This window comes from Pipistrellus kuhlii, unplaced genomic scaffold, assembly GCF_014108245.1.
Source record: "Pipistrellus kuhlii isolate mPipKuh1 unplaced genomic scaffold, mPipKuh1.p scaffold_m20_p_28, whole genome shotgun sequence".
NCBI lineage: Eukaryota > Metazoa > Chordata > Mammalia > Chiroptera > Vespertilionidae > Pipistrellus > Pipistrellus kuhlii.
Window position 1 is genome coordinate 4,587,744 of NW_023425527.1, and position 17,836 is coordinate 4,605,579.

The 17,836-nt window shown below is 38.5% G+C and overlaps 1 protein-coding gene across 16 annotated transcripts in view; it reads left to right on the forward strand.

The window, feature by feature from the left end:
• RHOT1 (ras homolog family member T1) overlaps window positions 1-17,836 on the forward strand; it is a 57,961-nt gene that overhangs the window by 20,659 nt on the left and 19,466 nt on the right. For 11 of the 16 annotated variants that reach the window (XR_004990772.2, XR_004990773.2, XR_004990774.2 and 8 more), the window contains exons 7-16: window positions 1,939-2,047; window positions 2,301-2,402; window positions 7,681-7,779; window positions 8,368-8,476; window positions 9,237-9,357; window positions 12,990-13,106; window positions 13,221-13,305; window positions 13,847-13,992; window positions 15,024-15,124; window positions 16,950-17,080. Coding sequence is in view for 13 of the 16 variants with exons in the window: in XM_036454249.2 (XP_036310142.1) it covers window positions 1,939-2,047; window positions 2,301-2,402; window positions 7,681-7,779; window positions 8,368-8,476; window positions 9,237-9,357; window positions 12,990-13,106; window positions 13,221-13,305; window positions 13,847-13,992; window positions 15,024-15,124; window positions 16,950-17,080 (1,120 nt within the window). In the remaining 3 variants the exon portion in view is untranslated. The remainder of the gene's footprint in view (window positions 1-1,938; window positions 2,048-2,300; window positions 2,403-7,680; window positions 7,780-8,367; window positions 8,477-9,236; window positions 9,358-12,989; window positions 13,107-13,220; window positions 13,306-13,846; window positions 13,993-15,023; window positions 15,125-16,949; window positions 17,081-17,836) is intronic. The other 5 variants (XM_036454251.2, XM_036454254.2, XM_036454259.2 and 2 more) reach the window with 1 other exon arrangement.

Sequence of the window (17,836 nt, forward strand, 5' to 3'; positions counted from 1 at the left end):
TGAATTCCTCTTCAACTGCACTGTATGTGCCCTCTCACTTAGATGCCCATTTGATGAGGAATGACACTCTCCCTTGTCATTGACTGCTCACTGTGTGGGTGTGTAAGAGCATGGGACTTGGAGGAAAGTGAACGACCTTTGAAATCTGGTTTGGCTGCTTATGAGCTTTAAGTCTTTGACTTCAGCCCTGACTGGCATTGGTCGGTGGGTAGAGCATCAGCCTGTGCACCAGAGGGTCTTGAGTTCAATTCCCAGTCAAGGGCACTTACCTGGGTTGCAGATTTGATTCTGGCCTCCTGCAGGTGGCAATCAGTTGATGTGTCTCTCTCACATGGGTATTTCTCTCTCTCCCTTCCACTCTCTCTAAAAAATCAATGGAGAAAATATCCTGGGGTGAGGATTAACAAAACAAAACAAAAAAGAGTTTGACTTTATTGAGCCTGTTTCCTCAACTGTAAGCAGAGATGAGGATAATGCTTGTGATTATTTTAAGAATCCAATGAAATAATGTATATGTGAGTGCTTTATAAGTTCTCTGAAAAACTAGGGATCTTCATTTATAATTTCTACAGAGAGATTTCTTTGAAATTCTTTGGAAGATATTTTCCCATTGGTTTTTAGAGTGGGAAGGAAGGGAAGAGACAGAGAGAGAGAAAAAACCACCAATGTGAGAGAAAGACACATTAATTTGTTGCTTTCCACCACAAGTGGCCCCACCAGGGCCGGGAACCAAGACTGCAACCCAGGCACTTGCCCTTGATTGGAATTGAACCCTCGGCTGACGCTCTGTCTATGGAAACCAAATCAGTTAGGGCTCTGATTCTTAAAGAATACTTTCAGTCTTTTCTGTCTCAGGAGATCTACCTATTTTATCTAACTAAAAACCTATGTTTTTTATTTTTATTTTTTTACTTTTCCTCAGCCTCCATATCTAATCTAACAGCAGAATCATACCATATCACCCTATAAATATTTCACTATGTATCTCTCAAGATAACAAATGACTGCATTTGCCGAAACCAGTTTGGCTCAGTAGATAGAGCTTTGGCCTTCGGACTGAAAGGTCCCAGGTTCGATTCAGGTCAAGGGCATGTACCTTGGTTGCGGGCACATCCTCAGTAGGGGGTGTGCAAGAGGCAGCTGGTCGGTGTTTCTCTCTCATCGATGTTTCTAGCTTTCTATCCTTCTCTCTTCCCCTCTGTAAAAACTCAATAAAATATATATTTTTTTAAAAAATGACTGCATTTTAAAAGGTCCATCAGATCATGTCATTACCCCAGTAGCTTTCCATTTTACATTTATAATAAAACCTCTCCTTACTACATCTGTAAGTCCTTATGTGTCTGATCTTTGCTGCTCTCCCCAACCCCATTTCATACCTCTTTTACTCAGGACTCTCCAGCCACTCTCTCATTGTTTTTGTTTTTTGGACTAAACAAGATGGTTTTTTAGTTTGGGGTCTTTGTACATGTTGTCCCTTCTTACTGCCCAGCTCTTCCCTGGCTCTTCAAATGGCAGATTCCATTTCATCCTTCACTCCTTGACTCAACTGCCACCTTGTTAGAAAGATTTTCCCTGATTATTATATATAATTAGTTCCCTTTCATAACTCTAGCCCATATGACCCTATTTATTTTCTTCATAGCACTTAATACAATTGGAAATAGTTTATTTGCTTATTGTCCATTTCCTAGTTACACTATTAGAATGGGGATGGACTTGGCCTTATTTCCTTAAAGCCTACAACAGTTCCTGGCTTATCATAGGTACTCAATATTTGTTGAATATGCTTTCTAGTGAGCTGAGCTGACTACAGTAAAGGGTTCATATTAGGGATATAAGTAAATCTTATTAGTTAGAATGGATTAATGTATATTAAAATATAAATCTAATGTATGTTGTCTTCCTTAGTATTACAGTATGTCCTGTTTATTTCAGGTTGCCTTTGATATTGGTTGGGAACAAATCTGATCTAGTGGAATATAGTAGCATGGAGACCATCCTTCCTATTATGAACCAGTACACTGAAATAGAAACCTGTGTGGAGGTATGCCTTGTTTGATTTTGAAATTTATGTTGGTGAATTCTCACTAAATTGAGGTTGGGAATAGGAGACTGGGGAGATGTGGGATGTGGGATGGAATAAATTTCCTGCTGTTTGGGAAGTCATGTAAACCAAATAAAACAGAGAACTTGCAGTTGGCCTCTGAGCTCTTTGTAGACAACCATCTTGTGATATCTACTAAGAAAAATGCTTTTTTCCAAATTGTAAAACTTTAAACTTTTTTTTTTCTTCTTAGTGTTCAGCAAAAAATCTGAAGAACATATCAGAGCTTTTTTATTATGCCCAGAAAGCTGTTCTTCATCCTACAGGGCCCTTGTACTGCCCAGAGGAGAAAGAGGTAACCCTTCCGCTCACCACCCCCGACTCCCCATTTTGTGTTAGTAGGGGCTGGAATGTGTAGGTACTAATTCTAATGTGGTAGTGATTTTTAGTAACTTTTAATTTTAAGTATTGTTGTAAACTTCTGTGATTTAAATTTATTGTTTATTATACTTACATTTTCTAGGTATTTTTCTTCAAAGATATTTACATTAAATACTCAGAAAAGTATTTCAGATAAAATACTACTTTAGGAAATGCCATTAGAACAAACAGGAGAATTGGCAATAATAACAGCAAAAAGTCCAAAGACTTAGGTAATGGTTAGTTGCTTTGCTACTATAAAGTCCATCAACTTAAAAACATACACAAAGAAAGAACAACCTGTGTAGTTATTTGACATAGGTACAACATGTAATAAAATTTGAATACTCTTTTTTGTTTCATAGCTAAGAAACACATTAATTCCTTAATGAAATATCTAAAATTGAATAAGATTTTGCCATGTACTTTTAAAATTAATTATTTTTTATTTAAAATTCACTTACCATAAAATTTACCCCTTTAAAATGTGCAATTTGGTGGTTTTATTATATTCACACAGTTGTGTGTTCATTACCACTGCCTAATTCCAGAACATTTCATCACCCCAAAAAGAAACCCTGTACCCATTAGTAGTTACCCCCAGCCCCCCAACTCTGGGCAGTCTACTTTCTGTATGTATGGATTTCCTTTTTGTGGACATTTCATATAAATGAACTCATACAGCATGTGGTCTTTCTGTTTGACTTCTTTCACATAGCATAGTAATGTTTTCAGGGTACATCCACGTTATAGATATATTAACATTTCATTTCTTTAATGGCTAGACAATACTTTATTGTATGGATATGTTTCACATTTTGTTTATCCACTTATCTATTGATGGACTTTTCAGTTGTTTTACATTTTATGGCTATCTATCTATATAAAAGCCTAAGCAACTGTTCAAATGGTAGCTATGACTTACACTAACCACCAGGGGGCAAATGCTCAATTCAGGAGCTGCCTCCTGGTGGTCAGTGCACTCCCACAGTGGAAGGGCTGCTCAGCTGACCAACAGGCATGCGGCTCATGTCTCCTGGTCCCAGCATCAGTACTAACTAGGCACGAGGAGCAAGGCTATAATGACCCAATGGCTGTGTGGTCATGGGCATGCCAGTATCACCCTAAGTCGGGTGCGTGGAGACCGCAGCAAAGCAGCAGCAAGCCTACTGGGCAGCAGCAGCAGGTGCAGTGGGCTGGGAGAGCAGGAGCCTCACGGTGCCTGGCCCTGGTTCAAGCTCCTCCCTGGCTACCTGCCACTTCTCGCACTACTTGGTGCTGTGCAGGATCAACAGGGACAGCAGGATGAAGCCTGACAAGCTGGCGGGTAAGGCCGGGCTGCAGCAACACAGAAGGCCACTGATCCCCTCAGGCCAGGCCGAGGGACTCCACTGATGCACGAATCTGTGCACCAGGCCTCTAGTTATGAATATAACTGCTATAAACATTAACACACGAGTTTGAACATCTGTTTTCAATTCCCTTGTATAATTAGTAATGAAGTTGCTAGATCACTTAGTAATTCTATGTTTAACTTATTGAGTAACCACTAAATTGTATGAAGGTTCCAGTTTCTTCATCTCTTTGCCAACACTTGTTATTCCTTCCCCTCCACCCACACTTCTTTATATATTATTACTAGAGGCCCGGTGCATGAAATTTGCCTGGCCTGTGCCCTTTTGCAGTCCTGGAGCCCTTGGGAGATGTCCAACTGCCAGTTTTGGCCCACTCCCTGCCACCACAGCTGCACTCGCCAGCTGTGAGCCTGGCTTCTGGCTGAGCAGCGCTCCCCCTATGGGAGCATACTGACCACCAGGGAGCAGCTGCTGCGTTGAGCGTCTTCCCCCTGGTTGTCATAGAACTGGTCGTTCCACTGTTTGGTTGATTTGCATATTAGTCTTTTATTATACAGAATAGCCATAGTGGATGTGAGTGGTATCTCACTATTGTTTTGATTTATATTTCCCTGGTGGGTAATGTTGTTGTTCAGCTTTTCTTGTGGTTATTTTGCCATTTGTATATCTTCTTTGGAGAAACGTCTGTTTAAGTCTTTTGGCTATTTCTTGAGTTGTTTGTCTTCTTACTGCTGAGTATTTAAAAAATAAAAAGTTGTAGATATTTTCAGGAAAAGTTTATAGTATAGGTGAGTGGTTGGCTGCTTTGACCAGTGAGCCACATTTGGTCTGCCCCTTGTTTTTTGTATAATCTATGAGCTAAATACATTTTACATTTTCACTAGTATTATCTCTTTTTTTTCTTTTTTTTCTTTTTGGTTTTTAGAGAGGGGGAAGGGAAGGGGAGAGATAGAGTGAAAAAAAACATCAATGTGAGAGAGACACATTGATTAGTTACCATCCTGGGCTGCAATTGAGACTGCAACGGAGGTATATGCCCTTTCAGTACATAGGCCGATGCTCTAACCACTGAGCAACTGGCCAGGGCCAGGGCTGCATTTTTTAAATGACTGAAAAAAAATAAAAATAAGTAATATTTTGTGATATGGGGACATTATGTGACATTTAGAATTTATCATTCATAAATAATGTTTTATTGCATCACAGTCATCCTCATTCCTTTATGTTTGTCTGTGGCTGCTTTCCTGCCCCAAAGGCAGAGTTGAGTAGTTGCAGCAGAGCTTGTATGTAGTACTCACACTTCTCAGTGCTTAGTGCTGCTTGGCGCACTGCTAATTGCACTGGCACAGCTATAATTTGACAGTATTTCAGTACCACGTGTATCGCTGTACTGTGATGTTTTGTTATCCGTGCTTTATCTATCATGCCAAAACAAGAAAAGAGAAAAGTCAATTTTTAGTTGGAAAAGCAGTTGTATGTTCTAAGCTCAAACTACAGTTCCAGCATTATTCTTTTTGAGGGGGACGGGTGGTTATCTCAGTGCAAGCACGAAAGAAATTTCCACGTTTCATACTTCATTTGACTCTGCAGTTGAGGAGCTTCCACCCAGTCTTTAGTCAGGACTCACTAAACTGCAGTATAATGACATGCTAGCAGGCAAAAATCAAGAAAAGAATCTAATATAATTCTACAAACACTTTCCAAGCAATGAATGTGCCCAATTAAAATTATATGTGTATGGCCCTAACCAGTTTGGCTTAGTGGATAGAGCGTCGGCCTATGGACTCACGTTCGGCCCCAAGTTCGATTCCGGTCAAAGGCATGTACATTGGTTGCAGGCACATCCCCAGTAGGGGGTGTGCAGGAGGCAGCTGATCGATGTTTCTCTCTCATCGATGTTTCTAACTCTCTATCCCTCTTTGTAAGAAATCAATAAAATATATATATATGTACATATATTTTTTTATATGTGTAGGGATATGTATCAGTACTGGCAATACATAACTGTGCAAAAAGACATATTTCAAAGATAAAATATGTAAAATTTTGCCCTGACTGGTTTGGCTCAGTGGATAGAGCATTGGCCTGCAGACTCAAGGTTCCCAGGTTCAATTCCAGTCACGTACCTTGGTTGTGGACACATCCCCAGTAGAGAGTGTATGAGGCAGCTGATCAATGTTTCTAACTCTCTATCCCTTTCTCTTTCTCTCTGCAAAAAATCAAAATATATTTTTTTAAATATGTAAAATTTTACAGATCAATATTAACAGATAAACATTGCAGTCAATTTTTATAATAGGGAACACTAATTTTGAACCCCAACTTAGCAAAAAGTTAACTTTCTTAGATTTTCATTCTCATTAGTAGACCTGTATAGCAAATTTATACTGTTGTTATTATTATATTTTGAATTTCATCAATAAAAATGTTGTGAAAATTTTATTCTCTCTTGCTATATAAGTACTCCCATGACATTCTTCATTTTTCCTGTTGGTTATTTGCTTATTCGTTAATATGACCTTGATTTTCTTTTTCTTAATCCTGGTTTACAGTTCCTTAATTAGAATGCTTCTTTTTAATTTACTCTTAATCCAGAATTTCCCAAATTTGCTTGATCATAGTCACTAGACATACTTGTTAAAAACACAGACTGCCAAAATCGGTTTGGCTCAGTGGATAGAGCAACGGCCTGCAGACTGAAAGGTCCTAGGTTCGGTTCTGATCAAAGGCATGTACATTGGTTGCGGGCACATCCCCGGCAGGGGGTGTGCAGGAGGCAGCTGGTCGATGTTTCTCTCTCATCCACATTTTTAGCTCTCTATCCCTCTTCCTTCCTCTCTGTGGAAAATCAATAAAATATATATTTTTTTTAAAAACAAAAAAACCACAGACTACATTCTGATTCAGCCAGAAAATTTAATCTTATGATCAAGGAAATTTGGGAAGCAGTCTCATACTATAGAGATTTACCTCTGAGCCCTTAGCCTACTGGTACATTAAATAGCCTCTGTTAGTTCTCAATTCTTTAATTGCTTTTTACTTAGGTTTATTATTAGTTCTGCTAATCACCCCCACCCCTGCCCATTCCCCAGTCACCTGAATAAAATACCACCATCTGTTATTCATTTCATAGGTAGATCTGCTTGAAGTCAAATCTACAAATTTGGAGACTATCCCTTGTTTTACACAAGAACAAGCGTTGAGTCTAAACTACACCAGAAGCTTTTATTTAGACAATAACAGCCTTTAACACAGATTGGGATTAACAAAAAGATCATATTAAAAAATTAAGCCTGCCTCTGGCCAGTGGCTCAGTTGATTGGAGCATCGTTGGTACCCCTAAGGGTTGTGAGCTGGATTCCTGGTCAGGGCACATACAGAGAGATTGCAGGTTTGATCCTAGTTACATACGGGAAGCAACCTCCTGTGGCCCCTACCCCCAGCCAGTCCCCAAAGGGGGCGGGGCCAGCCAGCCACCCTCCCTCGGCCCCTCCCCTTGGCCAGGCCAGCCAGACCTACCAGTGCACAGATTCGTGCACAAGGCCTCTAATAGATAGAAATGACTGGAAGAATGAATAGTCTCTAAAGATGTACTTCTCTTGCCTATCCTTGGAGGATTTGTGGTCATGAGGGGGGTGTTTGATCATTCCAAATATTGGTCCTCATTTACTTAAAAAGGTTTGAGCATAAAAATAAATGGCTTTGCTTTAGTTCATTTTTCACACTGGTTGTATTTGCTGTTACATATTTGATGGTGAGAACAATTAGAATTATTCTTAGCCTTCCTTATGAAAATCATATTTAAAAATCCAAGCTATTTTAATTAAAACAATTGTTTCTTTTCTCATTGACTTCTAGATGAAGCCAGCCTGTATAAAAGCCCTTACTCGTATATTTAAAATATCTGATCAAGATAATGATGGCACTCTCAATGATGCTGAACTCAACTTCTTTCAGGTAACCTTCCTCTTTTTCTGGTGTCTGTGTACCTTGTTTTTGTGTGTTTGAGGGGAGAGGGTGGCTGAGAAAAGCTATCAGAATTTATTAGCTTAAGCAGTGATTTGTTGATAAACTTGAGTCTGTTTCATGTAAAAAGTATCTTTCATATCAAGCTATTTAAGTATTTGCTTAGGGTATAAAACTCATGCATAGGAATCAAGGATACTCTTTGATAGCGTTATTTCATGGTACATAATGAATGTGTATTAAGGATGACGAAATCTGAACTCTGAGTTATTTTTCATTCTTGGTTTTATATAACATAGCTTCACAAAGAGTTCCATGTTTTAGAAATACGAAGGGGAGAGTAGGGAAGGTTTCTTTCCTTCTAAGTGACATATTTTACATAAATAATTATATTTTACATAAATAATTATGTTTTACATAAATAATTCAAATTATAAATCCTAATTTATAATTTGTTTCTTTTGGTTGCAACTCATTGATTTAATATTGCTTTTTAGATAAATGTTTTTATATATTGTATATTTAATGCTGATTTTTGTTGTGTGTTTTTGTTTATTTGTTTGTTTGTTTTTTTGCTAGAGAATTTGTTTCAACACTCCATTAGCTCCTCAGGCTCTAGAAGATGTCAAGAATGTAGTCAGAAAACATATAAGTGATGGTGTGGCTGATAGTGGATTGACACTGAAAGGTGAGTGAATGGTGTTCTTCCCTTTTTGAACTCGATAATTTCAAAATTTGGTATAAGGTCTTTATAGCATTATTTATACTTTAAGGAAATGTTAGTCTTACTCATATATATGAAATCTAACTTGGACATGTAGGAGTTGGAATAGACAGGCAATTTGGAGGGGATAGTTATCTTCCCTGTCAGCATAAATTATAGGAAGTGAAGTTGGTGGGATCTCAGGAATGCTGACGTCCACCTGAAGGAGAAAGATTTCTGGAACAAATTTATCTTAAAGTTCTTCTGATTCATAAGCATCCTTTAAGTAGAAATTACTTTTAGGGAAGACATTTTGCCTATCAGTCAGATTTACCGAGTATACAATGTTCCCTGTAGAATGTGTGATAGAACATGGTAAAATAAGAAATGAAATTGAAAACCAGAACTTTTTATTATAAAACGCAAAGATCCATAACACAATTTCCTTTGTTTTTATCACCTAACTTTGTGAATGTCTGTATTCCTTGGGATATGTTTTGGCCCTTTCTTCTGGTGCCATCTCTTGCTGACCTGGGTATATATATGGAAGGATTCTGAAATCAGCTCTGTTTTTATTGAGACACTTGTGAATTTTGTTTTGATTTGACCGTCAGTATGCAAAACTACAATATTAAGCCTAGGTTAATGAATGTAGTGCTAGCCATTATATGTTGCATGCTTTTCTCCCGTGTGAGCCTGTGCTCTTTTTCACATCAACTGTGCTTACTAATTCATTTTATTTCAGGTTTTCTTTTTTTACACACACTTTTTATCCAGAGAGGGAGACATGAAACTACTTGGACTGTGCTTCGACGATTTGGTTATGATGATGACCTAGGATTGACACCTGAATATTTATTCCCCTTGTATGTATCTTTGGCTTTCTAATTAATTTTAATTGCCAAGTATTTTAAAGTTTTATTTAGCACATAGGTAGGCTTTGGGGTACTCAGGAATAATTTAGATTTATAGAGAGATTTGAAATAGGGTTTCTCAAACTCGGCTCTGTTGACATTTTGGTCTGGATGATTCTTTGCTATAGAGTCTGTCCCATGCATTATAAGATTTTTAGAACATCCTTAGATGCCAGTAACACCTCCTCCCATAACTGTAACAAGTGAAAATGTCTAGCATCTCTAGAAGTTGCCAAATGTTCCCTCAGGACTAAAATCATCCCCAGTGGAGAGCCACTGATTTGTAGAATGGCTCAGACTTTCCTTTTCTTCTCATGGAGAATACAAGTGTTTTTTGTGAATGGTATATATATATATATATATATATATATATATATATATATATATATACATACATACATACATACATATACACACACACACATGCACACACACACATACACACACACACACACACACACACACACACACATATATATATATATATATATATATATATATATATATATATATCTTTATTGATTTCAAGGAGGAAGGGAAAGGGGAATTACATGTATATGTGTGTGTGTGTGTGTGTGTGTGTGTATGAAATTATATATATAAACATCAATGGTGAGAGAGAATCATTGACTGGCTGCCTCCTGCATGCCACACACTGGGGATTGAGCCCACAACCCAGGCATGTGCCCTGATTGGAAATTGAACTGACCTCCTGGTTTGTAGATGGATGCTCAACCACTGGCCACTCTGGCCAGGCTACAAGTATTTTTAAAAATTCTACTGAGAAAAAAGAAAAAATATGCTAGGCAAACTGTTTTTGAAGTCAATAGATGAGAAGTATATTGGTTAACTTTTTTTTTTTTTTCATTAGCCCTTCTCCTTCCTAAGGTTTATAATCTGTTCTTAGCTTAGGATAAAATAAGCGTTTTTTCCTAAACAAGCAGTCTATTTGTGATTGTTTTTCTTTAAATAGTGCTGTGTTTACGTTCTGTTTGTTTAAAAATGGACCCAGCCGGTCTGGAGTGGCTCAGTCAGAGCATCGTCCCGTGCACCAAAAGGTTGCCTGTTCAGTTCCTGGTCAGGGCAGATATCTGGCTTGCAGTTTGGTCCCCAGTTGGGGCATATATGGAAAGGCAACAATCAATGGTTCTCTCTCTCCTTCCTACACTTCCTCTCTCTAAACACGTCCTTGGGTGAGGATTAAAAATAATCCTATCACCGAAACCGGTTTGGCTCAGTGGATAGAGCATTGGCCTGAGGACTGAAAAGTCCCGGGTTTGATTCCGGTCAAGGGCATGTACCTTGGTTGCGGCACATCCCCAGTAGAGGGTGTGCAGGAGGCAGCTGATCGATGTTTCTCTCTCATCGATGTTTCTAACTCTCTGTCCCTCTCTCTTCCTCTCTGTAAAAAAATAAATAAGTAAATAAAATATATTTTTTTAAAATAGGACCAACCTTTAAAAAAATAATGATAATAATCCTATCTAATAAAAGAGTAATATGCAAATTAACTGTCACTCTGCGACAAAAATAGCGGCAACCATAGCAGACACTGGCAGTATCACCCCAGCAATACAAGCCCAGCGTCTGTTTCTTGGCTACGAAGGGAGAGGAGGGGCCTGTGGGGACAGGAGCCCAGCGTCCGCATCCCGGCTGCACAGAGGGCGGGAAGGGGCCTGTGGGGACACAAGCCCAGAGTTAGCACCCTGGCTGCGTGGAGGGAGGGGAAGACCCAGAAAAATGGATCTTTCCAGCTCCTGATGCAGATGGAGCCCTATGGGTGCCAGGGCCCTCCACCTGCAGCCCCTAGTCCCAGCCTGGCAGCCCTAGTCTCAGACTGGAAGCCCCCTGCCTGCAGTCTGGACGTGACCAGCGTGATGCCATGATGGGGCGGGGATGTCTAGCAGGCGCCTACAGATATCAAATCACTGCTGCCAAGGTCTTCCCCCACCCCCTGCACTCAAAAGTAGTATGGTCCAAGGGGGCAACTCCTGAGGCGCAGCTCCCTTGGCAGCTGATACGCACCATGCAGAGCAGGGAAGCTGGACCTGAGAACCCAAGCCCCTGAGTATCCTAGTTGCTGGGCATTATGGGCCAGGGCCCTGAGGAAGACCCAGGATAAGCATCTTCCCAGAGGCTGCAGGAAAGATGGGAGGAGCCTCTGGCTAGAGGCCGGGGTGAGGGATGCTAGTTTCTTTGCAGGCCGGGCTGAGGGACACCTCCCCTCCCCCGCCTCTTGTGATAAATAAATAAAAATGTGCCCAGTGTCACCCCAAAACAGGAGCCTGCCTTGCTGTAGGATGCCACTCCTGTAACAGGGAAGTGACTTCCCAAAGTCTGGCCTTTGAAGCTTTGGCCTTTCTTGTTCACTTTTTCAGCAGCGTGTAATCTTCATGTCGTCCTTTTTTATTTTAGCATAGCACCCCTATGCTAAAATAAAATATGCAGAACTAGTATGTAAGAGTTCAGGACTTTGCCATTTGTTTCCCCCCCCCAACATTAAGGAAGCAGAGTTCTTTTTGGTTGGATTCCTGGTCCATCAATCAGTTCTAACTTGAAACCTCTCTTGTCAAAGTTACTAAATTAAATTTTGGCTCCAGTAATTTTCCAGCTTTTTCAATAAATCTATATTGAATGAATGAATGAATGAAATTGTCCATAACGTTTTTGTCAAGATTTTTTTTTCTGTACCATTTATGTGGGTAGATAAATTCTACAAGGGGTTGCTTATTGCTTTCTTAAGTATGACAGTGAGAAAACTCCCATCTCTTATGGCTCTGTGGCTCTATTATCTCTTTCAATATCTTTATTTCTCTGCCTTGAATTTTCTGCAAAATAGCCGCTTAGAGTTGCCACTTGAATTTTTCTAGCTTTCTTATTAAACTCTGCCTCTGTCCTTCACACTGTTGCTAGATTGAATAGATATATAAATACAGATGTAACCTTGGCACTTCCCTTCAAGACAGGATAAAGCCCAAGCTTCTTAACATGGTACATGAGATCATTCCTGATCCGCTCATGCTCACTCCCTGCCTTCATTCTAGAAGTAAATACGAAACTATTTATAGTCCACCAATCATATTTTCTACCCATGGTATTTCCACTCTTTCCCTCCCTCTCCCCTCAACCTAATTAATTCCTCTTATCCTTCAAGTCTCAATTCATTTGACAGTGTCTCTCAGCGGCGCTGACACCTTCCATCCCCAGGACACAGATGTTCCAATTCACGTGGGCTCCCCAAGCATCCTCAGCTTGCTCATACTTGTCCCATTCTGTTGCAATAGTGAAGTTATCTGTGGTCCATCTCCCACTTGAATATGGTTTCTTAGAGGGGAGAAGCTTGTCTTCTTTTTGTATCCCTAATACCTGGCTCAGTGCATTTGATAAAAGTTTATTAAACTAAATTTAGGGTGAATCAAAAAGGTCAAATCAGGCAGAAATAACATCTCTGCATCATTTTCAACTCATTACCGTGTTGACATAATTATGACTCACAATTTGTTTATAGAGGAGGAACAAACCTGTTAATGGTTTAATCAGTATTATTTATTTTTTAAAAAAACTTATTTCAACCTGCCCTTCAGATATTTAAGAGCACTTTACATGTCAACTCGGAATGAGCATTATTTTGACCCTAAGGCTTGCCAGGCCATTCTAGTGACTTTCCTCTGGAGAGTCCACCTGTCCGGCAAGGATATTGTGTGAGTGGTGTTTCCCCACAAAAAGACTTGTTGCAGTTTTATATTCATTTCTTAAAATCAAATTTCAATATTTGATTAATGATTTGTTTTACTCTTAAATTTTGTCATGAACAGGCTAAAAATACCTCCTGATTGCACTACTGAATTAAATCATCATGCGTATTTGTTTCTCCAAAGCACCTTTGACAAACATGATTTGGTAAGCTTTTAGCTGTAATTTTCCATGATAAGATATTTTTCAGTGAGTGATTTAACTCTGTTCCCTTAGTTTTGGGGTACTCATGTCCCGTAGCCAAAATTGCCTACGTATAAGACGACTGGGTGTATAAGATGACCCCCTAATTTTAGTTAAAACATAGGTTTAGGCCTACATTTGCTGTATAAGACTACCCCCCACTTCCGAGGCAACACCAGTTCTTTTTTTAATAGACGCCTCTCTGACTCTGGCCAATCTGAGCAGGCTTTTTAATAGAACACAGTGTCGTCTTATTCGCCGGAAAATACGGTAAACTCTCTTAAGTTAAAGTAGCAAAAGTACTCCTATTTTTATTATTTTCTCAAGATGAAAAAGTTTAGTTTATAGACTCTTGTATAAGTTTTCTTATAAACATGTAAGACATTTCCTTGATAAAATGTAAAATTTCTTTTCATATGTTAATTTTTAGAAGCATAGATTTACTAGACAAGGGGCTTTCATGTTTGGGAATCTAACATATGTATACTTCCTTGTGTATCTTCAGGATAGAGACTGTGCTTTGTCACCTGATGAACTTAAAGATTTATTTAAAGTTTTCCCTTATATACCCTGGGGGCCAGATGTGAATAACACAGTTTGTACAAATGAAAGAGGCTGGATAACCTACCAGGGATTCCTTTCCCAGTGGACGTGAGTATAGAGCTCACCTGTTTGCTCTAGAATTACCACTACTTTAGAATTACGTTGCATTATGTTAATCATTTTGTAAGTTTTTCAGATCTTACTAGGTGTTTCAGTCATAATAAGCAGGATTGATAGTGAAGGGATCTGTTTGCTTTTAGATGATGTACATGGAAACAGTAATAAGTCATATAAAAAGTGAGCTAAATTTTAATCCTTTTTTTTTCTTTTTAAAAAAAATTTTTATTAAATTATTATCTGTGTGTGTACATATCTTACCATTCCCCCCCCCCCAATCCTTTTTTTTATTAAGAGAATTAGAAACATCATTGCTATTGCAAAATTCTTTACACCTTTAGTATATGGGAAGAGCATATCTTGGCACTGAAGACTTAAGGGTTTTCATTGTTTGTCACGCACTCTTAGTGAGTGTTTGTCTACAGTCTGGGTATAGCCTAGCAGACATTGTATTTAGGATGCTAAGGTAATCCTCTGGTCATATATGAGGACATCATTACTTTAATCTTGGTGAGAGTAACTTTTCTTAATACCAGAATCTATTCTTTTTTCAAATCATAAAAAGACTACCTAATTTCAAGTAATTAGGTAAGGATGTTGTATGAGTGGTGTTATCCCACAAAAAGACTTGTACCTTTTAGTTATTTTTGCTCCATTCACAAACCTTTTCAGATTATCATTAAGTGCTCAACTAGCCAATATTTGCAATGTACTATGTAAGTTGGGAAGCAAATAATTTTCAAAAATCCCTGCTCTAGATTTACCAGCAGCTCACTGCTCATCTATGTGGCCTTGCTCTCTCTGGGCAGGGAGATATGGAATCCCCCCACATCTTGCATTCTCCTCCCTTCTCTGTCTTAAGAATGCTTTGTAGAAAGGGCCCTGGTTGGGCACATGGGAAATTAAAGCAGCCTGACAAAAGTCATCTACATCTGATGGTAAAATTCTTTGAGCTATTGGAATTTTTTTTTTCTATAAATGTTCATTGAGGAACTTCTCACATTTTAAACTCTATTTCTTAGGCTCACAACCTATTTAGATGTACAGCGGTGCCTGGAATATTTGGGCTACTTAGGCTATTCAATATTGACTGAACAAGAGTCTCAAGCTTCAGCCATTACAGGTAAGTAAATATAATTAGTAAAAAAATTAGAAACATTTTGAAGGTTCCACTTTCATATGTAAAAAAAGTGAACATAAATATATCTTTGCTAGTCTTCCATGTCTACACTCTTATTTGTTTTCCCTGTGATTTGATCATTCCTTTTGCATTAAGATGCTTGATTTTATTGTTTATCAGAAAAGAGAGCATAGTTTTTACTTCTAGTTTAACCCTGAGGCTACTCCACTGATGAAAATCAGGGGGAGCCACAGGCATTAAAAATATAGTTAACAGTGCTTGGCATGAAGTTAATATGTGTTTTAATTTTCTTTGAACATTAAAACAATGCATATTGCCGGGACCGGTTTGGCTCAGTGGATAGAGCGTCGGCCTGCGGACTGAAAGGTCCCGGGTTCAATTCCGGTCAAGGGCATGTACCTTGGTTGCAGGCACATTCCCGGTAGGGGGTGTGCAAGAGGCAGCTGATCGATGATTCTCTCTCATCGATGTTTCTAACTCTTTATCTCTCTCTTCCTCTCTGTGAAAAATCAATAAAATATATTTTAAAAACAAAACAAAAAAAAACACAATGCATATTAACACATAAACCTGATATTGAACTGATTGTACATCTCTCAGCTTTGTAACCATTTTCCACATTCATAAGTTTTTCACAAATCTTATAATTCTTGCCAAGCAATGTCCCCCATTTAAAGAAAACCCATAGGAATGAAAATTAACACATTAGGGAACTGATATTTCAAGAGTTTCTTATATCCCAATTGGGGGGGAGAGGGGAATGCTGCATCTTACAGGAAGCCCCAGCACAAGAAGACAGCCAATCTTAAAGTGACAGAGCCCTTTAACATCTTAACCAATGAACAAACAGTATTTTAGTCCATCATCAAAGAGTAAGGAACTAATTGCCAGCCAGTATGAGGCTTTTTTCATGCAACAAAATACTGTGGACATCTTTCTATATCATTAATCGACTTTTATGTATCTTTGGTGCTAAATAATGTGTCATCATATGGATGTTCTATAACTTATTTAACCCATAACTAATATGTGTTTTTTATCATTTCCAGTTATTTGCCTCTGGTGTGCTTTGTTGCAATTGAATCTTTAGCTATAGCTTAGGGTCTCTGTACCTCAAAAAGAAATGCCCCATTTCTCGGCTGATACAGCATTGTTTCCTGGCCTGCCGCTTTTACAGATTTCCATTAGAAAGGCCAGTTAACCCCAGAGTGCATATCCCTTGACCATTCATAGATCCAAGAGAGTGCTGATTTCAGAGAGCATCTTTTAGCTTGTAACTCATTATGACAATAACTTATCACAGAAAAAAAAAGATAGGTGAGATATAATGTAGGCTATATTTATTATAATTTTAATTCATTTTTAAGGTATCATTTTCCTTATGAAATGTATTATTTTATTATTAAATTAGAGGCCCAGTGCACGAATTTGTGCACTGGTGGGGTCCGGTCGGCCTGCCCCGATGGGGGCTGGTCGGGGGTGGGGCTGGCCAGGTCAAGGGGCCGCAGTTGTTCCACTCATTCGGTTGTTCTGCCATTTGGTCGCTGGGCTTTCATTATATAGGATATATTTCATTTGGTTACTAGAAGGTCACTTGGCAGCCAACTTTTCAGATATGCATCTTTTCCACTAAGTGAGGCCCTTCTGTATCATATTTAGTACTTTATTTCACACACAGCTTGACTGTTGTACAGTATGTTTATTTATTGATAAGAGAAAAGTAGCAATACCCTATTTAGCAGAAGGTAAATGAAGGTCAGTGAGTCTAAGTGGTACATAATTAGTTGTGGTTTTTTTTCCTTTTTAGTAACAAGAGATAAAAAGATAGATCTTCAGAAAAAACAGACTCAAAGAAATGTGTTCAGATGTAATGTCATTGGGATGAAAAACTGTGGGAAAAGTGGAGTTCTTCAGGCCCTTCTTGGAAGAAACTTAATGGTGAGAAAAATACAGTTTTATCCTACAAATTTTTATAGTCATGAGGTTACATAATTTTTATAGCTATTAACCTTTTTAGATAATTATATAACTCAGTGACCTGTGTACAGTATAATCTAAAGTCTAACAATAGCCCTATATGGTTTGGCTCAGTGGATGGAGCATCAGCCTGCGGACTGAAGGGTCCCAGGTTCAGTTCCTGTCAGAGGTATGTGTCTTGGTCGAGCGCATATCTCCAGTGGGGGTGTGCAGGAGGCAGCTGATCGAAGTTTCCCTCTCCCTTCCTCTCTGTAAAAAAGGCAATAAAATATATATTTTTTAAAAATAAAGTGTAACAATAATTCTGTTGAACTGGCTTTATCTTTGCTTGTTTATTTATTTTCAATATACTTTTTTATTGAATTTATTGGGGTGACATTGGTTAATACAATTACAAAGGTTTCAGGTGTACAATGTTATATAATATGTTATCTGTATATTGTGTTATTGTTCACCACCCTATTTTTGTTTTTTTTATGTTGGCTATCATTTTTTTTTTTAATCAGTGTTTAGATGAAAATTAAATGAATGTACTTGTGAAAGTCCTAACAGTGCTTGGCATGAAGTGAATATACAGTAGAGAGACTTAGAATGAAATGCTGAAATCCCATTCTGACTGCTGCTGTGAGTAAGGAGATTGACGTATTTCCAGATGAGTCTCATATCAGATAAAATTATAGTATAATGAGAAGTGCCAGCAGGCGGCTCTGGAATACA